Below are 24,240 nucleotides of genomic sequence, written 5' to 3' on the forward strand. Positions count from 1 at the left end.
CATAAATGGAAAATACTTTAATCCTTATTAATTAAATGTAACTCTTCAGCAGTCAAATTCAGTCTACTTAGGTTCGTAGATTAGTCCTAGGCTAACTGCCCTTATGGACCATTTTATGTCTAGCCAATTACCCCATGTGAGAATCAAATCCTGCACCTTGTGTCTGTAAGGCAACCAACTTAATCATTATGCCAACCTCCCACTACACCCTAATTCACCATCTTAACCACTACATACATGCTGCATGCATACCACCACCTTCTTCTATCATTATTGTTCAACAAACATTGTTAAGCATGTCCCTTACTAATTTAAATATTAACATTATTACTCTAAGGAAATCACAATATCAAATGTTATACACAAAACAGAAAAAAACAAACATTAGTCCACTTCTAAACTGCAATATACACACAGATAACATTACCTCCAGAGTAAATAACCAGATGAAACTATGCTATTGACTCTCATACCTTCTCTCCCCATCTGTACATAGCAATATCATCTTGTTAGGGCTCTACCTTCTGTGATTACTCAGTGTTTGTGAATCAGTTCTGTTTTATTTTTATTAATTTCCTCTCCCTGACTAATTGTCTGTTGTGATCAGTGTACTACCCCATACGGACTTAAATAAATTATATACTTTCCTAAAACTAGCATCAGAAAGAATTACAAAACCTCTTAACCATATTTTTAATCTTTCCTTCTTACAGGTACAGCCATCCATTATTCAAACGTGTAATCCTTATTCTTTTACATAAATTATAAGCCTCATCTAATGTTAAAGACATCAGACATATCTCTAACCTCTGTCCCCTTACTAACATATTTGAAAAGTTAATATAACCCCAACCATTTAAACATATAAATAGTTATGGACTACTTTGTGATCAACAACATAGTTTCAGAAACTGTTTTGCAACTCAGATCACTTTACTGTCAGCTACTGACAACGTTCATGCCAGTATTAACAAGGGCCTCATTATGCCTACTGTATATGTTGATATGAGTCAGGTCTTTCAGAATGTGAACTATAACCTTATGCTTGAAAAATTACAGAAACTAAATTTTGCAGAAAGCACCTTAACTTGGTTCAGAAACTACTTACAAGATACACAATTTCAAATCTGTTCCAGTTACCAACTGTCTTTGAAAAGGTGGACTTAGCACTTGAGTCTCTCATGGCTCTGTCTTAGGACCTCGTTTATTCTCGCTTATTGGCATAACTCTAGATCTACCCAATCATAATATAATTATGTACGTGGAAGATATTCTGTTACCATTTCATTCAAAATGGTACACAATCTAAGTTCACAGACCAATGTAACTGGCTAAAAATAAACTACTAATTAACATTTATAAAACACATGTCATGCTGTTCTCTACTACAAAGAATCTAACATCTTTAACCTGTTAACTTTATGAAGCTCTAAGGGGATCACAATACCAAATGTTATACAACAAACATACCTTGGTGTAAAGCTGTACCTCCTTCTAAACTGCAATACACCCACAGAAAACTTTACCTCCAAAGTAATAAATCAGATGAAACTGTGCTATTGACTCACACAACCCCGTCTCCATGTATAGCAATAGCTAAAAGGTCCCAATTCCCAAAATCGAATAAGCATGATCTTCCATGTAACACCTTCCACTCGGCTCATAATGCTAAAAAAATCCAGATATCTGAAACTAAAATACTTAGATCTGCATTACTTGCAAATCTAAATTGACACCCTTGCAACCTGTATGAAATTGCCTACCATTAATGAAAGAGTCACTATTTACTAAGCAGTAAAAGAAAACATCTCTAGTGGTTTTTGTAACTCTGCCTTGTATCCAATACCCTTGTGCACATCCAAAATTTAAACCACAGGATGTACAAGTACATAAACACAATCAGAGATGCAAGTAGAATAGCTGACCCCTGTGTGAAATAATCAGGCTGCTATCTTCACTTCTTTGTTTAAAAAAAGCAGGCCAAATAACCAAAATCCAGCATTCAGAAATGGTTAAAAGCAGTTCAAACTTCAAAAATGAAGACTTAGTTTGAAAATAATAAAAATAAAACATTTGACCAGACTTAGTCAGTGAAAGAACTAAGCTGTACATGTGTTACATCTCTAGAATCTGCCAGCTCACCTAATCCTACATGTATTGGGTTCCTTGACAGCAAATATCACTCTAGCCCCACATGCAAGGTTTTACATAGGAGTATTCTAGTGGATTCTATCTGTCTAGTGGTCCATGATGTTTCAGGAGATACACCACCCTATCAGACTAACAAACATCTGGAGGCAACATAAACAATGGTGGCCGACTTCCTCTCTGACTTCCTTTGGATGTCCCTTTGTGTCTCCCCCACCAAGCACCATGATAACTATGGACACCTCCCCTTGAGAGTCCGAGTGGCATTTTGAAGGAAGAATAATAGCTCAGCGTACCTCGCCCGATATCAAGACCAGCCTTCACATGAATGCCCTGTAGATGCAGACAGTCCTCCTTGTACTGTAGGCCTTTCGGCATTGCCTCCCCACCAGTGTGGTTGCAGTAAAGATCATCAATATTTCTGTTGTCTGGTACATCAACAAGCAAGGTGGAACCTGTTCTTACTCATGCTGGGAAGCCATTATTGTGTGGCAGAAGGCAATGCCTTACCATTGTTTTCTGACTGCAACACACATCCCAGACAAATCCAGTGTCAGTTCTTCTGCCACGACTGGTCCTTTAATCAGTCAGTGGCATACAAGACTTTTAATCACTGTGGCCAGCCCTGCTGTGATGTGTTTGCAACCCCAGTCAACTCCCAAGTGCAACAGTTTCTTCATGCTGATCTTTCAGAGGAAAAAGTCACCAAGGAATGCTTTAATCAATACTTGTCTCCTCCCAACTCCTCTCATAGTCATGTTTCTGTAGAAGGCAGTCTGATGCAAGGCAAAAGTGATTTTCATTGCCCCCTTTTGGCCTCAACAGCTTTCATTCCCCTTCTTATGGTTGCACTAGTGTACCCACATTAGGTCCTAGATCCCCTTCCATTTCTAATCTCCCATCCTTCGCCTATTCATCAAATTCCTGTCTGACCACTTTATTTTTTCACTGCTGATGATGGCCAGGAATCTTAGGCTTTTTTCCAGGGTTATTCCCAGGCTTACCTTCTTCCCAGAAACCTTCCACTAGGAAGACCTACAGAAGTAAGTGGAAGAGGTTTACAGTTTGGGCAAATTCTAAATGTTTGGATCCGTTTTTTTGGCATCTTTTCCATCTATTTTGGATTTCCTAGTGGGTCTTTCTCACTCTGAACGTCATTATTCTATGATTAAAATTCAGCTGGTGGCCAATTCTAATGTTCTTGTTGGGGAAAAATATTTAGTTTAGTTAGTTAGTTAGTTAGTTAGTTAGTTAGTTAGTTAGTTAGTTAGTTAGTTAGTTAGTTAGTTAGTTATTATTAGTTTTTTGTTGACTGGGAAAGTCCGACTTGGCAGGAGCCTTTTTTCAGTGGAAGCCTGGAGAAAAAGATCCACAAAAGAACAGTAAAATTGAAATGACAGATTTGTAGCATTACTTTCAGCACATTAAATGAATAGAAATATGAAAATGACATTGGATTTGGAATTTTAAATTATAAAAATATGCTTCTGTTGCTTCCCTCAGGCTATCAAAAGCATTCCTGAGAAGGATGTTTCTTTTGTGACCACCACACTGAGGGATCTTGTGCCACCTTGGACACTATTATCCTACAACAAAGTTGTACTAAGGCACAATTTGAACCTACATCTTCAGCTGACTTGAAACTTTTGACTGGGGATACATTTTTTTCTGTTACCTGTTACCTCTGCCAGAAGGATTTCAGAATTACAGGCCTTAATATGCAAACCTCCATATTTGATTTTTCATAATGTCATAGTTTGTCTCAGAACTAATCCAGCCTTCCTTCCCAAAGTGGTATAGGTGATTCTTTAAACCAGACTGCTCCCCTTAATGATTTTCTTCCAGAATCTCTCAAATGAGGACAAATATCTGCTCCATTCTTTGGATATTCACTGCCAGCTGCAGTTTTATTTACACTGCAAAATATTTCTAAGGTTACATTATCCAGGTGGCTTTTTGATTGCTTTACTTTCATCTGCAGAGCTAAAGATTTGTCATTGCCATCTAAGCCAAAAGCACACTCTGCAGCCTTCTTTAACATCATTAATATTGATGAGATATGTGCATTAGCTATATGGTATACAGTTCATATTTGTCTCTCATTATAAGCTCGACCTGCAATCTTCTGAGAGCATTTTAGCAGGGGACTCTGTCCCATCAGATGAGGTGGATGGTAAAGACAAGACCAGATGTTAAAGTTATGCACTTACCATAACAATAAATCCATGTTGTCTTCTTCTGTCCATTTCAGCATTCTCAACATCCATCCACCATCCAGACACTATATTTTGGCTACTAATAGACTATACTGTACCTACCTGGAGCCTTGCTTGATTGCAATTATTTTAGATTTACCTTTGTGACTACAGTATTTTGCTTTTGGTAATGGTGTTTTATACGTGAGGATTGCTAATCACCAACTTGGGGGTAAACGCAGTCTGAGGGCTGTAAAGGTGGTGGTGCATTATGAGAGAGGGCAGGAGCTTGAGCATTGTAAACAATGTTTTAATTGCTAGCCCCAGATATGTTCATATCTCCATTGAGTGAGATGGAAGAAGATAGCACAGCTCTATTGTTATGGTAAGTACATGACTTTTGTTTACACCCATCATAACTTCATCTGTAACTTTTTTGGAAAGGGTTGGATTATAGACGTTTTATAGAAGTAGGAACTTGGTCCTCTATGCACACTTTCACAAAGCACTATGAACTAGATCTCTTCACAGGTCAAGGACAGAGACTTTGCTAGGACCTTTCTCAAGGGGCTCCTGGATCCTCTTCTTTCCATCCTTTCCCCGTCAATATAAGTTATGGTAGTCTACCTGTATAGCTTAGGTTACTGCAGTAGTGATCATTATGAAGAATATAGCACACTGAACTTACCATAATAATAGATGTTGAAATGATCACTGCTGCCATGGCCGCTCCCTTCAAGTGAGTGAAAGGTGCACTTTGGAACTTGGCTGGCTGTTATATCATTAACAAGATATAACTGATATAGCTTAGGCTACTGCAGCAGCTATCATATGAATATCTACTGCTGTGTTATGTTTTCTTACAAAATTGTACTTTCTGTTAACTTTCTAAGTGAATTAGAGTAATATTTACAAACCGGGCTTTGTCCTCCCACAACATTTTTAGCTTTGTCTAGAATTCTTGAGTGAAGAAGTTGAGAGGTATGACACATACACCACACACACACACACACACCCACACCCCCACAGACACACACACACACACACACACACACACACACACACACACACACACACACACACACACACACACACACACACACACAATACAGAGTGAGTACACGTGCTTATGCATGTGCTGCTATGCTGTTTCTCCCTTCCCTGAAAAGAAAAGGAAAGGAAATGGTTAAGACTGTTTCCCCAGAAATAACAAATATGCAACTCCTCACTTATTTATTGGTTATTTCAAGAGTCATTTCTGCTTCACTCTAGGATGTAACTCTCCATTAAAGAAGTAAATATTATCCCATAATATTTATTGGCAAAAATAGGGAACATTTTGGAGGAGAAGTGCAAAACATCACTTGCGAAGTGTCAGTTATTTGAAATAGACACTATATTTGCAAGTCCAGATTAAAGACTTAAGTAAGCAGAGTTGATACTTATGTTGCCTGTTAGCTGCTCCCTACTAGTGTACTTCCTGTAGCAGTGCTATGCAAAACTCATGGTGTACTGTACATTCAACAGTGCAGAGCTGATGCATGTATTGCTGGATGGATGCTCCCTACAAGTGCACTTACTGTAGTAGTATTGTGCACAACTCATACCCATGGTTCAGTGTACATCCAAGAGTGCAGAGATGATACCTGTATTGTTGGATGGCTTCACCCTTTTAGTGTACTTACTATAGTTGTACTGTGCATAGCTCATGGTGCACTGTATATCCAGGAGTGCAGAGACGATACCTGTATTGCTGGATGGCTCATCCCTATGAGTGTACTTGCTGTAGTAGCACTGTGCACACCTCATGGTGCGCAGTACATCCAAGAGTGCAGAGCTGATATTTGTATTGCTGGAGTACTCCTCCCTACTATTCTGCTTACAGTGGCAGTACTGTGCACAGCACATAGCACACTATACATCCAAGAGTGCAGAGCTGATAGATGTATTATTGGATGGCTGCCTTCTACTAAAGCACTTACTGCACTAGTACTGTGCAGACACATCTCATGGTGCACTGTACATGTAAGAGTGCAGACCTCATAAGTGTATTGCTGAATGGCTGCTCCATACTAGTGTTCTTACTATAGTAGTACTTTGCACAGCTCATGATGTGCTATACATTCAAGAGTGCAGAGCTGATACATATATTGCTGGGTGGCTGCTCACTACTAGAGTAATTACTGTAGTAGTGCTGCACCCATATCATGGTGCATTGTAGTTCCAATAGTGCTGAGCTGATACATGTATTGCTGGATGGCTGCTTCCCACTGTAGTACTACTGTGTGCAAGTCATGGTGCACTGTACATGTACGAGTATAGAGCAGATACATGTATTGTTGGATGGATACTGTCTACTAGCATATTTATTGATGTAGTACTGTGTACAACTCATGGTGTACTGTACATATAAGACTGCAGAGTAAATGCATGTGTTGTTGGATGGCTGTTCCCTACTAGTATACTTACTGTAGTTGTATTGGGCACAGCTCATGGTGCACTGTACAACCAAGAGTGCAGAGCTGATATATATATTGCTGGCTGGCTGCTTCCTACTAGTGTACTTACTGTAGTGGTACTGCACACAACTCATCGTGCACTGTACATCCAAGAGTGCAGATATGATACATGATTACTTGATGGCTGCCCTCTACAAGTGCACTTAGTGCACTACTACTGTGCACATGCATCTCATCGTGCACTGTACATCCAGGAGTGCAGGTGTGATACATGATTTTCAGGATGGTTGCTCTGGACTAATGTGCCCACTATAGTAGTACTGCTTAATTTTCATGATGCACTGTAAATCCAGGAGTACAGAAATGATGCATGTACTTCTGGATGGCTGCCCCCTACTATTGTACTTACTGTGGTAGTACTGCTCACAGCTCATGGTACACTCTACACCCAAGAGATACATGTATTGCTGAATGGCTGTTCCCTACATGTGTACTTACTATAGAAGTACTCTGCACAGCTCATGGTGCACTGTGCGTACAGTACTGCAGAGCTGATAAATATATAGCTGGCTGGCTACCCCCTACTAGTGCAATAACTATAGTATTACTGTCCCCTACTATTGTACAGTGGTAGCACTGTGCACAACTTATGATGCACTGTACATCTAAGACTGCAGAGCTGATACATGTATTGCTGGATGGCTGCTCCCTACTAGTGTACTTACTATAGCAGTACTGTGCACAACTCATGGTGCACTATACATGCAGAAGTGCAGTTCCTGGACAGAGGAATACATCTGTATTTATTGGATCACAGAGATCCTCTCTTTACAAGTCGCATTCTTGCAAACAATGTGCACTGGAGCCAATGTACATAACATATTTATGTAACTGCTTGAATCCCTTTGCACATCATTGGTCTCAGGCTATATTATTTCAGTTGAAACATAACATAAAAGAATAAGTAATGTTTTGGTTTTACAGAAGATAAACACTTTCCACTCTCTCCCTAGTATGAAACTTCAAACTCTGTTAATCATTAAAGGGATTTCAGTGTGTGATGTTTAAATTACTGCAAGAAGTAAGAAAAAAAAAATGAAAGAATGAAAGTATGTTTTTGTTTTGTGGATTGTAGCTAGCCATTCCCTACTGTTCTACTGCTTTGTCAACATTCTGTACGCTGACATACTGCTACTGCTGTATGTGTAGTCATTACCATAGAACATGTCTGATAAGGGCCAATGGACCATTCCATCTACCTGCTTAACAAATGCAAATGAATACTGAAGGAAAGAAGACATATATTTAACAAATGTAACATTTTTGTGACTTTTTATGACCCAAATCATGTCATAAAGTGATGTTAATACAGCATAAATGACAGACTACTTCCATTTGGTGTAAAATTCATCCTACTGTATACCTTCCCAGTAAAATCCAGAGCTGCCTTTTCAGTGAATGTTGAGCTCAGAACTTGTGTAGTATGTTGTGATAATAATGCTATCTTCATCAGCAATGCATATTTATTTAGTAAAATGCGCGAGATGAGTATGGACTGTTAAAGTAAGACCTGTGAAATCAGTGACCTGGCCAAAAATGCTTTATCTTAATTTACAGCAGTTGATCCAAACTAATGTCTTTGTAATGATTTAAAATGAAACTCATTTTTTTGCTTGCCATCAACAGATTAAAGCATTAAAGTAACCAGCATTGTTACTGATATCCATGAGGCAAGCCTGTTGCCACCTGATTTCAGCACAAACTTTTCATTTCCCCCTGAACTTCTATATAAGATAGTTTTTTTATGACTTCATGTTTAAATAATTTAAAATGGCAAGACATGTTGAACAAAATACATGTTTCTTGCTTCCACTGATTAATTTTAATTAATATTTTGCAGAGTAATTTTTTTGTCTTTCATACAGTGTTTCTTGAAATCTGACATATTTGCTATAGATATCACTGAAAGGTTTAATTGTAGGCAGGTATCATGTATGCTGCACAATATGAGATGATGATTTCTACTTAAAGGTGTAATTTAGGCAAGTGAAGTACCTGGAACTACTTGAAAACAATATTTACAAGCATATAAGATTTACCAGTTTACACTTGGCATTAAAAGCTGCACAGCAGTTTATGTCACTGATCATCTTCTGTCTTTTCACTTCCAGTAATCGAACAAGCTTTTATGCACCAGAAATCTCATGTCCAAACTCAGCACAGAACTTTACCAGCTCATTTCCAGGAGTAGATGATGAAGAAAGTTACGTTTCTATGGTAATCTCTTTCTCTCCTCTTTCAGTTATTTATAATACTTTGGTATTCGAATAATCCACAAATCTGAGTAAATATGTAGGAAACTGATTCAAGCAAATAAATCATTGTTCACACAAAAAGTGGGGGTTACATAGGCATTAAAGATGTTATGTATGTATGTATTTATTTATTTAGTTAGTTACTTTATTATTTCCATTTGTTTATGGGATAACCCAATTTAGCTAAAGCCCATTTTCAGCAGAGGCTTGGGAAGAAAAGTGATGAGAATACAAATTAAAGTCTTATGATACATAGGAAATCTTTTCTGTAGTGTTCAAAACAAACTATAAAACAGTTATGTAAACACATTAAAAATAAAAAGGTAAAGTATTGTTAGAGAAGGAGCATAATTGTTAAGTATTAGTTGATAAACAGAATTGTTAGAGGAAAAAGAATTAAAAAAAAAGTAGTGAAGGTAATGACAGTTATTTAGACAGTACAAAGTGTCAAGACACAAGTAAAGGCAGTGGTATTAGGAGGTCATGTACAAAGACAAATCCAGTTTTGAGGTAAGTGAACCTTTAATTTGTGTAGAAAGATTAGCTTCACACCTACACATCACACTGCATATGCATGTGGCTGTGTGCTGTGCAACTCTGACTTAAAATTTCTGTCTCAAAGATGTTAAACTAAAGCACAGGATTGTCCCCTGGTGAATGCCAGTCTTGTATTTGGCACACTGACTGAAACTCTTTTGTGTGATTACTAATGTGCACTTCCAGTGTTTTGCATGTTCACCTCAAGACTGCTGTTTAACAAGGATTTCTCCTTTCCTTAATATATAGCAATCTCTAAATTGGTTAATATAAGTGGGAGGGAAGGGAGCAAAAAAAATTCCTCGTTTTCTTAATTGTAGTTGCATTTGATTGCTGGCCGATGTGATCTTTTATAATCACATTTATGAGTGTTGATCACAAAATATTAACATTTTAGTCATGGATCCTTCTCTTATACCCCAAAATAGGCAAATGCATTGACAAACATATATTTCCACATATAATAATCAGTTAAATGTTTCATTTATAAAACTTTTTTCAGGTGTAGTATGATTCATAAAACTTTTTTAGTTGTGACAATGAGTTAGATTTTTCATTTGCAAAACTGACATTGTTAGGTTAGTACACCTGTTAAATTTTCTATTATTAAATGTGATGCATCATATATTAAATGAAAATAAATAAAAAAGCATAGCTTTGGGGATTTCTTTTTGTCTGACTAAAAAGTAACCTGACATACAATAATAGTGTCAGCACTGCACTTGCTAAGAATAATTTTCTTTATTTGAACACACAAGTCTTTTTTTTAAAGTTTACTTACAGGGCTATGATCCCCCTCACAAGACAGATTTGGGGATACATATCCCAAACCCTTGCAGCTGCTAATAATGTCTTTTCAGAATGAACTGTGTGACTCGGAAAGAGGAACCTTAGAGGGGAACTTAACAGTAACAGTTTATAGCCTCTTCCTCCTTTACTTCATGGTCATTCAGTAAGTACCCACCAAAACACATTCACATCCAGATATCATGAGCGTAAAACTATTCCCAGGGAAGCCTGTCGTAACTTGTGGTTCTTGCCTGTGCACTCAGAAGTTGAAGATCTTTATGCAGGCATTTGTAAATTTCCAGGCTTGCTGATATCCTCTGTTTGGTAGATGAACATGCAGGAAAAAGAGGGCTGTGATGGCTACTGACTCAGAATTGTCCATTCCCTTATTCCCAGATACATAATTCAGTCCTGCAGTGGCAGAAGACAAATTAAATCATTTGTTACTGACTAAATGAGCTTTGATTTATGTTTGGCCATTCTATTCAAATTATGCGCATGGTTAATAACATATGAAGGTCACTTAGCCCACCTAGTCTCACCATTTCTTTGTGCATGAGGTAAGCTGTTGACAAGTTGGAATTCTTCTGTCACATGTATGAACCCACGTTTTTTTTTTGTGGGGGAGCTGTTATGTTAATAAAAAATAGCCACACTCCATCATTTGTCATATAAAATCCTCACATTGACCCTTAACTAAGATATCAGTGATGTTGCAAAGGTAATTGTATGCCAGCTGTCTACAATCTAATCTAAAGCTGATAAACTCTCCCATTTTATGGTCAGCTTGGAAATTTGTCCTTAGAGAGGACTTGTATTTCTCTTGCAGTGTGGTTTCTTATGTATTCCAAAGTCAAAGGAGTAAAATGTTCACACAGTATTAATGGCACTCTGGCAAGCTTTTTATTTTTCCACTACCAAAATAGTACTTGGGACCATTAAGATATTAATGGAGTTTGAAAACTTCTGAAATTACTTTAATATATCCAGTGCCTATTCCCTCAACTGCGCTTAGTGTATAAAGTGCTTATTGAGTGTTTATGCAACATTTTCTATCCCATTCAAATTGTCTCCAGAACTTGTGTAATTTTATTAACCACATGAATGATTAGAAGAGGGGGTATACCTCAGGATATTATAAAGCTTTCAGAAGAACATCATTTTAAGGACATTGATTTTTCTTAACCAGCTTAGGTGAGGTCTCCTCCAACTATAAACTTCCTAGAACAGATGACCATACATATTTAAATCATTATGCAGTTTGACACCTAAACATTTTGATGGTTTAATTGCACCATTGGAATGGGAAGACAATAGAGGTACAACTCTGGGCTACTTTATACACTGGTAGCATTTTGGTCTTGGCTGCTTTATGTGCTAATCCAGAAACATTCCAGAAAGCTGAGATTTGTGTCACCACTTTTGTCTCTTTCCATCGATCTTCTGTTAGGACAAGACAGTTATCCACAAAAAGCAAGGTTTTGTTTTCTGTGCCAAATGTTTCAAGCCACAAAGCATTTGGGAGTTCCTTATTGCATAGGCTAGTGGTTCAATCATCAACAGAAACAGGACAGGGAAATAAAGGGCAGCCTGACAATGTACCCCTCTGTAGAAGAAGAAAGGACAGCAGTATATTACCCATTAGAACCCTAGTATTAGGGTGAAAATAAAGAGTTTTAACCTCATTTATTATAAAAAAATGTAGGTGATCAAATACTACTTATACGTAATTCCAATAAAATGAGTTGAATGTTATCTCAAAGTCTACAACGTTGGCCATAGCAGGGTAATAACCTCTGTGCTTTGTCAGAGCACAAGATATTAGTACTTACAAATGATCAGTACTCAAAATGTATTTAACAAAACCTGCCCATGACATACCTCCACTGCCCAGATTTTCACAGAATGCCCAGATTTTTGCCACATATTTTTGGTCTGTTTTGCATAAAAGATGCGGTTGTCTGGCACATCAATGAGGACTGAAGTCACTAAATAATGACATATATTTCAGTTTCAGACTTGGGTGACTGCGGTGATGCAGAAGCTAGCGTTGCTGCCTCACAGCAAGAGGTTCTCTGGTTCGATTCTTGACTGGGGTGCATTCTGTGTGGAATCTGCATGTCCTCCCTGTGGTCGCATGTGTTTCCTCTGGATGCTCAGGTTTCCTCCCACATTCCAAATACTTGCAGTAGATGGATTGGACACTCTAAATTGGCTGTAGTTGCAAGTGTATGTGCAAGTGAGTAGTGAGAATAGACTACTGCTGTAGGACTAGCCCCCAGTGGTGTAAGCCTTGGCTCAAGATGGTTGTCACTGTTGAGGTGACATCCCGACCCCATGTGCAAAATGGGAAAAAGGGATTGAGGATGTATGGCTGGATGGATGGATTTGAGCTTCAGACTTCATAGCCTTCAGAAAATGCATACTAACACAAATAATTTTATTCTAGCAACTTTATAAGTTTCTTAAAGCAATATTTAAGATATGTCCCTATGTTTGGATCCTTGCCCCCATTATTGTTCATATTTCTTGCACTGAAAGGTTGACAGGTCTGCTTGGAATTGATGTGCTCATCACGGAGAAGCTGAATTCTTAGCACTGTGACTTTAACATTTACTTTGATATCATAGTTAATATGAGGTGAATCTGTAGTTCTCCACTCTTTACAGATCACTACCTGGCTTTAGAAGGATGATAGTCCATGACTCTTTCACTGAGTATGGCATAATACCCACTTTTATAGCCTCTGAGAAAAGACAGTGCAACGGGTTTGTCAGTAAACTCCTTAAGAGCTTGTATACTGATAAAAGTCTGTGCTTTGCCTGTTGGAATGGCTTTGGGGACAGTTGTAATTTCTTTTGGTGACATAAGTTCATTAAACACATCTTCATGATGTGACCTTAATGTTGAGAGATTTAAGTGTTATAAAAAAGCCCAAATGTGTTATTCTGGTGGACAAAATCACTTTCTGAGATGTATCTATTTAAAACTCTATATTTATATATTTTGTTGTAGTAACAACAGAGCAGATGTTAGGTTTAGATTGCCTTTTCTTCAGGCTGCAGGTATTCATCTTTCCAGTTTATTTCTTAAATACCAAAGCCTAAAGTGCCATGTGTTTCAGATGTAGGTTTTCTTTCTCTTTTGGGGTAGTTGAAAATGTGACTTTACTTTGTCTGTGTTGTTATAACATATCTTTGTCCCTGAACTTGCATGCCCTGTATTTCACAGTCAGCTTCTCTGATTCCAAGTTGGTAACCATTTTTTAAATTTATTTAAATATTGTGCCTTGTTTGTAATTCAGATAGCTTGCAAATTTAGCTTGCACATTTTGCACCATGTATATGTTGGCATGGAGTTCTTGGCTTAAAAAAAAGTAAACCTTTGGACCTCTTCAGTGATAAACTGCCTAGTGTCTTGATCGGTGAATATCAGTGATTCAATCTTCCACTGTTACTGTGTTTTTTCTGGCACCTGCAGTGAAGATATCTCCACATTAACCATGTCATGGTCAGACAAAGCACAGGGTACCCATTTACACAGTCTACTACTTGTATAAAGGTTTGGGACATTAACCAGTAGTCCAACTTGTTAGCTGAGGCAGAGGGGGATACGTATAGCCCAGATCATCTCATTATATACCATCCCTGGATCACACAAATGCGGTAGCTTTATATATTTAATCACAACATTTTGTGACTTAATATGCTTTTATTCTCTGGGATTAGAGCAGCAAAGGTTAAAACCTCAACTACATTAAAATCACCTATTATCATCATGGGTGCATTTCTTTGCCAAACTCCAAAAAACAAGTAATCTCCGTGGTATCCCCGAAGTCTCAAAACAACCCACTAAAGTGTAGTGGGTCTAAAAATAAAACATTGTAAGAAACTTCTCTGTGTGGAAGATTTTCAGTCCATATATTTCTAGTTAATCACTGTATATTAATCAGATCAGACAATAGTAGTAGAAGTAGCAAACGTAAACTCGTCAAGTCAAAAAGTAATAATAGAAAATATATAATTCTACAGACTTACTAAGTATTCAAAAGTAATCCAAGCAAGGCAGGCAGTCTGTTTCCAGTCGAAAATCCTTTATTAAGTACACAGACAAGCGATCCAAGTAAAACAAAAATAGAGTAATTATTTCCTCACAAGCTTTCTAAATATATATATACTTTTTATCAGGCATGGGAGTGGTTTATTGTGCTGTAAAACAAAGTGTTATTGGTACACATGTTAAATTCACATCCCTTCCCCCATCAGTGTGACATTTGAGCTGGTCCTGCCCTACCTAGTAGCTGTCATAATATTATATAGCCCTAATGTACTTTAATGGTACATCTTATTTAACCAAATTGTTAAGTCTGTGATTTTATACAAGACAATATACTACATGGCGGAAATATATCAACCTTAGTTCATTTTGCGATCAAAAATTATATATAAATATACACATATACATTTTGCATGTAAAAATCAGTTTCTATTTTCATAACCTATTGTTAACAAAGATCGCTTTTGTCCTTCTAGACTTCTTCAGGTCTGTGTACATGAACCCTAAAAACCTATATAATTGTATAATTAGTTAGTATTGTTATTACCATCATTTTGAATAAAGTGGAAAAAAGAGAACCAGAAAAAAATAAAAAAATATATATATATGTATGATGATGGAAACAAAATATACACTTAAATTTCAAATGATTTAAAATGGTATTTAAAACCAATTTGTAGAAAAAATAAATAAATAAAATAACAATTAATCATGTGAACAATGTGGCAATTTTCTAAGTTCCAGTGCACTTTTAATTGAACAGTAGTAGTTTAGTCCAGGCTTTCTAAAAGAGTTCAGCTTTAATTGCCACATGAGTTCCTGTTTCTCCAGAATATTCGGGATGTCTCCTTCAAGATCACCCATGTCTATGTGATCCAGGATCTGGAACTTAAAACCTATGTGTCTTTTATGAAGAGAAAGGTGTTTGGCTAGTGCATTATTTTTACATCCAGAGCGGAGTTTTGACAGATGACATAAAATCCTTTGCTTGAGTTTATTTGCAGTCTTGCCCACATAGAATGCATCACATTCATTTCACTGTGCCCTGTAAATTACACAGTGCAATGAATGTGATGCATTCTATGTGGGCAAGACTGTAAATAAACTCAAGCAAAGGATTTCATGTCATCTGTGAGAAATCCACTCTGGATGTAAAAATAATGCACTAGCCAAACACCTTTCTCTTCATAAAAGACAAACAGGTTTTAAGTTCCAGATCCTGGATCACATAGACATGGGTGATCTTGAAGGAGACATCCCGAATATTCTGGAGAAACAGGAACTCATGTGGCAATTAAAGCTGAACTCTTTTAGAAAGCCTGGACTAAACTATTACTGTTCAATTAAAAGTGCACTGGAACTTAGAAAATTGCCACATTGTTTACATGATTAATTGTTATTTTATTTTTTTTCTACAAATTGGTTTTAAATACCATTTTAAATCATTTGAAATTTAAGTGTATATTTTGTTTCCATCATCATACATATATATATTTTTTTATTTTTTTCTGATTTTCTTTTTTCCACTTTATTCAAAATGATGGTAATAACAATACTAACTAATTATACAATTATATAGGTTTTTAGGGTTCTTGTACAGAGACCTGAAGAAGTCTAGAAGGACGAAAGCGATCTTTGTTAACAGTAGGTTATGAAAATAGAAACTGATTTTTACATGCAAAATGTATATGTGTATATTTATATATAATTTTTGATCGCAAAATGAACTAAGGTTGATATATTTCCAGCCATGTAGTATATTGCCTTGTATAAAATCACAGACTTAATAATTTGGTTAAATAAGATGTACCATTAAAGTACATTAGGGCTATATATTATTATGACAGCTACTAGGTAGGGCAGGACCAGCTCGAATGTCACACTGATGGGGGAAGGGATGTGAATTTAACATGTGTACCAATAACACTTTGTTTTACAGCACAATAAACCACTCCCATGCCTGATAAAAAGTATATATATATTTAGAAAGCTTGTGAGGAAATTATTACTCTATTTTTGTTTTACTTGGATCGCTTGTCTGTGTACTTAATAAAGGATTTTCGACGTGAAACAGACTGCCTGCCTTGCTTGGATTACTTTCGAATACTTAGTAATGCTGTAGAATTATATATTTTCTATTATTACTTTTTGACTTGACCAGTTTACGTTCGCTACTTCTACTACTATTGTCTGATCTGATTAATATACAGTGATTAACTAGAAATATATGGACTGAAAATCTTCCACACAGAGAAGTTTCTTACAATGTTTTCTTTGCTAAACTCCCTGACTACTTCAATACTTCAAAAAAATTACACATGAAGTAATGAATAGCCATCATTAGGTTACAGATCTCTCCATGGGCTACATTGCTGTGTGCAGTATATTTGCATGTTAGAACACATCTACCTTTCCCATGTTTTTTTTTTTTCAATAATTACGTTCCATCCTAAGCTTTCGTTGACACCCACATCTTGGAAATATGTGCAGAATTTCTGGTTTGTGATTATTTAAAAAAATTTATTTTTTATTGTCTGTTTTCCCCTTTAAATGCAGTCCTAAAAGTGCCAGGAGACTTTATTGTTATTGAAGTATAATTTATTTAAATAAGCTGGTTTTCTTAATTTTTTTTGTTATAGCAATAAAATAGTATTTATTAAATTTATCATATTACATCTTTTACATCTCTTGAATAGTCTTGAAAGATACAGGCCATTAGTCCTAATTAATGGAAGTCTTTTGCCTCCTTAACTGCCACCAGAACTACAGTCTTATCTACAAAATTAAAATATTTAAAGATAATTTGCCTGTGAGGCATGTTTGCTCACAGTGACAGCAATGCCTGATAATCTCTGTCCATAGCAATTTGCAAGGAAATGTGTAATTGCATCTGCTCCTGTGATAGGGTCGCCAGTTCTTTCTTATTGTACATCTTCAAGGAGGTCTATACATGTTAATTTGTTTTTCCCATGTCAATTTCCAATGTCATACATTTTCTCTTGTAGATATTTAATTGAATAAATATGCTCCTGGACCTGGCTTTGTAGTTCATGAGTGTACAATGCCTTTAGTGTGGTTGCTAACTCTAAGGAAGCCATCTTGATCACTAGTGTTAAAAGTTTTATAATACATTGTCCGTAATTAGTCAGTTCACTGAGACAGAAAAGCATTTTTTGGCAAGAAGCTTTATTATTCCAGAATAGTATTGATAGTTACTGAGATTATACAAAGATAGTCTAATCATGGTAGACTACGACAACTAACTTAAATACATGAAACAAAACACTGGGCAGCTTGCATGGCACCTTTTGGAATATTTTTTTTTCAATCATAATTATATTGTTAAACTTGTATTTGATACAATACCCTACTCAGGTATAGTTGACAAGCTTGCCTTTGACCAGCAGGTGGCCAAGACAGTAGTATTATGCAGTCTTTATTCAGTAAGGGCTGAAACTGTTACATCTCAGAATATTCTCATACTGAAAGTTTTTCATGATCTCACATAGAATATTTCTTTGCATAAACAATGCTGCATTCATTGGCAGAACTTGTAATAAAAGCAGTGACAAAATACAAAAGCAAACTGTCCATGTTTCTAACAGCTTTACCTAGGCAAGCAATATTTCATGACATTTGTCAGTAATGAAACAGAGCTGTGTCTGTTATCTACACATGCAATATGCAGCTGTAGCATTGTGTCTCACAAAACATAAACATGTCTAGCTTGTTTAGGAATAAATACCTGACATAATTATACTTGAGAAAATCAGTTCTCACATATTTATTTTGGTATTTCTCCCTCTAACAAGTAGTAATTGAATACTCATCACCACTTTATTTCACTAGTATCCCTTCATGTGTTATTTCTCAGAAGTGCACTGTTGTCCAGCATGCCTTTATATTGCTGTAAAAGGTTGGGTCTATGAAATTTGTTTCTGGGAGCTCTAACATGTGTTAGTCACACCACTTGGTGACTTTGTGGATAGTGAGCACCCAAAAGTTTCCTCAGCAAGCTAACATAAATATCCCCCCCCAAAAAAATAAATAAATAAATAAAATAACTGCTCAGTTGAATGGTTGCCTACATAAGAATGTCCAGAGATAAAGAGCTTCAAAATTATGCTGCTACCATCTTCCTTCTAAGCACTACTCTCCTGTGGCAAGGTTTTTGGTTCCCCATACCTCAGCTGACCTCATGCTCCTTGATCATTACCCTTCCTTATATGGGGAGTGAGGGTTGGATTATGAGGAACTAGGATCATCAAATAGCTGGCAATATGGGTGTTTTCTGGTGAGAGTTCCTTTGGCATGTGACATCACTATGCTGCTTAGTTTTAGTTATGCCACTTTGTATTATTCTTGGTTAGGAGAGCTATCAACCCTTTAATTTCCAAACAACACTTCTTTACATTACTGTTGCAGGGAGTGTGGCAGTAAATGGGACCACTACGCCTGATACAAAGCATAACAGAAGTGGTAGTTACTATGCATTAATATATTGCTGTAGTACTTTTTTGCTCAGGTAGTATTCCTAATGCACATTTATGGAACTTCACTATGCACTCCTCATAGACTGTAATTGGACTGATTCTGGTGAATGTGTTTGAGAAGGTCACCAAAATAATTGATGAGGGAGAAATGGTGCATACCACCTACCTGGAACTGGCTAAGACATTCAATACAATACCCCACTCAAGTATAGTTGACAAATTCACCAAACTGGGCATAAACCCCTACATAACTCATTGGATTGCCATCTGGCTGACAGAAAGAACCCAGGAAGTCAGGATTGGTGATATGACCTCCGCTAAGAGACCGGGCTCCAGCTGGGTACCTCAGGGCTCCATGCTAGGACTGCCATTATTTAGCATCTACTTTTCAGAGGTAAGGGCTAACATCAAGGGCCTTTGGCTGACCAAGTTCACAGATGACTGCAAATTGGGAATTATCATAGATTCCTCCCATGGTACAAACATCTTATAAGAGGGTCTAACATAGACAAATGCCTGGTGCCAAAATCATGGACTAAAACTCAGTGCCAAGAAATACATTATAGTATCTTTTGGGAAAACTGCCACCCAGGCTAATTATTCCATCAATAAGACTCCTATAAGAATTGACCCAGTAGTCAGGGATGTGAGAACATATGCAGACAGAAATTTGGCCTTTGACCAGCATGTGACCAACACAGTAATAAAATCATTCTATATCACCCAACTTGTAAGTAAGGGCATGACATCCATGTCCAAGGAAGTCATCCTACCACTTTATTAAGCCCTTATCTCTTCCATCATTGAGTATAATGCCCCCTTTGGCATGTACCATTTTCTTGTGTGGAGAAATATACTGTATGCCCTAATATTTTACCCAGTACCATGTCATGTGTTGAGTTATTTGGGAAGCATGTGAACGATAATAAAGGCACACTACTTTATAGATTGGAGGACTGTACCGTATTCCATAATATTTGGAGGAATGTACTGTATGCCATAATATTTTACCCAGTAGCATGTCATGAGTTGAGATATTTGGGAACATGTGCTTGATAGTAAAGGCACACTACCATATATATTTCTGTCAGATGCAAGTATCATAAGACACAATTTGAGTTAACATTATGGTTTCCAAGTCAAGAAGTAGAGAAGAAAGTGGTTTCATATACTTTTCTTCATATTCCACATATTTGAAAGACCATTAACATCAGAAAAAATTCTGTTTCTGCATCATCTTTCCTGTTTGGCCCTGAGCAGTAAGGTATATTTACCACAGTTGATATCAGCCGCTCTTTATTCACTTTCTTCACTAACACAGTTTTTTTTTCTATGAACATTATACAAATATTTTCATGTCATCTTCCCCAGTCAAGTTCACTGGACCTTGTACATTTTCATTCTTGTTACATTTTTCCAGTTCTTTTCTGCCATCTCTAGTTAAATGCTTGCATTATGTAATTACTTCTTAACTTTGGTATTACCCCTCTTATTACTAGTTATATCATAAACTGCTTCCATGACCATGCCACAAACATCCTCAATGATATTAATGATTATCACATAAGTTCCATTTCATATCTTCTTAACTTTCACCCTTACTCACTCTTAAAATAGTTTTAAGCAGCTAATTATTTTATTTTACATTCGTTGACTGGGATAGTACAACTGAGACAAAAGTTTGAATTTAAGGCTTCTATAGATGGAATCCACTAGTTATACACCATTTCTGTACCACGCTGAACTACTGTAGCAAATTAACTGTTTCATGACATAGGGACTGCATCTGGCCACATTAATACCATATTTAAATCCAACCAATTTTCAGTTTCACACACTCTTAAAACAGGCATGGAGCTCAGTAGTTAAATGTCATTGCTCATGACTCTCTATTACCCCAGTAACAGATGCGCAGTCAATAGTGCAATGGTAGTCTTGCAATAAACATTCTAATTAAATAATTTTAAATAATTATCTGTTAGAACTGAACACCATTTCCGTGGTGGTGCAGCGGTAGCATTGTTACCTCAAAGCAAGAGGTTCTCCCATTCGATTCTCGGCTGGAGTGCAGGGAGTGCCTTCTGTGAGGAGTCTGCATGACCTCCCCGTGGATGGGTGGGCATTCAAAAGGCATACGTAAATGGGCGTGCCTTCATTGAAGGTTGAACATCAAGCTGGCACTTCGGCATTCATGAAAATCTACAGCCATTCATTAGCGGACTGGAGTTCCGCTGTGGCGACCCCTAACTGGGAAAAGACAAAAGACAACAACAACAACAACAACATCTGTTAGAACTGAACGTTTTCAGAGTCTGCACACATTAACTACATAATGTCAATAACATGCTGAAGTACTGTAACAAATGAACAGTTTTGTAAAAAAAGACTGTCAGTTCTCCAGGTAACCCAAATCTAAAATATATTGCATATAGAACTACATATTGCCAACATTATAATCTTCATGGTCATTTCTTTGGCCCAGTATAAAGCACTTGGGAACATCATCATTTCCATTGCCTTTCTTTTGTGTTAAATGTCAGCAAAACTATCTTTCACTTTCTAATTTATTATAGTCTACAGCATGTGACAGTAATGAAGTATCCTAAGATTCTTACATCAGTTATTGCAAACAGAATATGAACAAAAAAGATGAATAAGGAACCCTATTAATTGATGTCCATTACATTTGCAGTGTCCTACTACACAATCCATTTTCTTAATCACATAATGGACTTTTTCGGTTAAACTGAATCATATCTATATGATGATTATTCTTCCAGAAAATGCTTTAACTACTTAAATTTAATATACTGCTGTCAGAATAGGTCTCAGTCAAACAGAAATGTGGCATCTCTTGCACTATTTTCCCCTTCTGAGCTAGACAATTTCCCTTGTCTGATTCTTACTGATCCTATAATTTTTCTACTATTTCTACTGAACCCTCTAAGTCAATCAGAGTTTCCATCTTTATTCAATCATTCTCCATTACCTCACAGAATGAAAACACTGGCAGCTTGTTCCATTTAGTCATTGCTCAGTCAGCTATAGCAAATGCTAATTTTTCAAATAAAACACCTTCAGCACTGCTAATAAAGTCCATGCATATTTCAGGTTGTGTGCCATACACTCCTTAATATCATCCACTGCAACTCTACAAACTTTGTTGGGCAGTTGCATCTGAATATATATGATCCACATGCACTGTCCAGTCCACTACAGTAAATTATCTCCCTGTTAACCACATTTGCCAAAAAGCTTGATCTTTCTTATAACTTGTCACAATTTGCACCAAAATAACTTGAGTTTGCAATTTGTCCCCACTGGTGCAGTCAATCATCTTCTTCTTCTTTCAGCTTTTCCCGGTTAGGGGTCACTACAGCAGATCACCTGTCTGCTCATGATTAGCAGTAGAGTTTTACGGTGTCGAGTTGCCAGCCAGGTGCCCAACCTTCCACAGAAGACACACACATGTATGCATTCACGCCTAGGGCCAATTTAGAGTATCCAATCCACCTACAGCATGTCTTTGGGATGTGGGAGGAAACCCACATGACCACAGGGAGGACATGCAGACTCCACACAGAAGGCACGCCAGCAGAGGATTAAGCCAGAGAACCTCTTGCTGTGAGGCAACAACATTAACTGCTGCACCACCGTGACCGCCCTCCCTGGTACAGTCAATATCAACATCATATTTTTTTTCAATTCCCAGTGCTAATTTTGTGAAGCCTGTGTACTGCAACATATTAATTTTTATGGAGTCCTGTAAGCCCAGTCCGTCCTTTCTTTCCAACACTTCATTTAGCCTCATAATTTTTTTCTACAACCCTTATTCTCCATCATAACTATTTTTTGATCCACATTTTCTGCATGCCTAATAGATTATTCCACAATTTTTTCAAACTTCGAGCATCTGTTACCTAATCAACATCATGGTGACCAGATGAGTATGCAGAAATGTGATATCACAAACTTTGCTATTTGCAACCTTATTATAAATCTTCCCAACAGTCCTGATGTATGCTGCAAGCCAAATTTCACCTCTTCAGAACCTCTCTTTACTTCTAATATTCAGTTGAATAACTTTTTTATAATCTTCCAAATGCTTCTGTGGTGAGTGCAACTGTTGTTAATTCTCTTCATTGCACATCTTTCCTCCACAGCTACATTTCAGCTAGGGTTTCTATCATTTCTACTTTCATCTGAACATCAAGACCTTTGCACTCAATATTTTTACTGGTTCATGCCAAATAACCCTGTAGTATTGGGTGTCCTATGGCTACAGTATGAAATCAGGAAAACGACAAGCCAGTTAAGTACCTTTCAATGCTACCAGGTTCCAGGCTTGTGCTACAGGATAAACAGCAGGCAACATGGAATAGTGTCAGCAAGTTGAAACAGCTTTAAAAGCTGTAATAATATTTGTGCTGTTGCACTTCTATTTTCTGTGTGTGTCAGTACAAAGTATATTACAGCATTTAAAGATGTCAGCTAATCAAAGATGCATTTCACTTCTGATTACTGTCTCTCAGGCACAGCTAAGTATGCTACATCTTTCAAAGATGCAATACACGGGTCTATATTACGTGATCAAACAGTGAAATGTTTGAACACGTAATAATTGACCCCTAAATATCGAACTGTTGGAATGTCGAACAGTTCAATGGAGATCTCCATACAGTGCGGACATTGAAGTTTTCCATTGTCTGCACTGCAGTGCGATCTTGGAGTTGGGATATTTAAGTAGTGGGGGGTGTGGGGGGTGCAGAGGGGCTTGCACCCCTGCTTAGAGCGTTTTAATGGTTTGTTTGGGGTTTTTTTCTTTGCTATTTAACGTTATGGTGTTTCAATATTTTGGGGGCGATTATTACATGTTCCAACATTTCACTGTTTGATCACATAATATAAACGTGCAATACACATAGCACTCCAACATTTTTTTCCTTGTTTATTTCTCTCTCCATTTTTTTTTGTTTAACACATTTAATAAATTATAACTTAAAACATAGGAACACATACATTAACAGAAAAGGAAACAAACCATATTAACATTTTTTCCATTTACATACATTATATATTACATATGTTCTTTATAACAACTGTCATTCGGTCCAACATTACATAAATTGCACAATTCGTGGATTCCCTTAAACCGCAGTCCTCCTCCTGAATATTATTCTGCATGTACTTTCTTTCCGCTTTTCCTGGTTAGGGGTCCCCACAGCGGAACTCCGGTCTGCTAATGATT

The 24,240-nt window shown here is 37.0% G+C and overlaps 1 protein-coding gene across 1 annotated transcript in view; it reads left to right on the forward strand.

Moving 5' to 3' along the window:
• GAB3 (GRB2 associated binding protein 3) overlaps nucleotides 1-24,240 on the forward strand; it is a 980,339-nt gene that overhangs the window by 897,299 nt on the left and 58,800 nt on the right. Inside the window, exon 8 of the mRNA XM_044057216.1 lies at nucleotides 8,974-9,079. Coding sequence (XP_043913151.1) covers nucleotides 8,974-9,079 — 106 coding nt within the window. The remainder of the gene's footprint in view (nucleotides 1-8,973; nucleotides 9,080-24,240) is intronic.

Source organism: Protopterus annectens, chromosome 15.part0 (assembly GCF_019279795.1).
Source record: "Protopterus annectens isolate FY-2018-M chromosome 15.part0, PAN1.0, whole genome shotgun sequence".
NCBI lineage: Eukaryota > Metazoa > Chordata > Ceratodontiformes > Protopteridae > Protopterus > Protopterus annectens.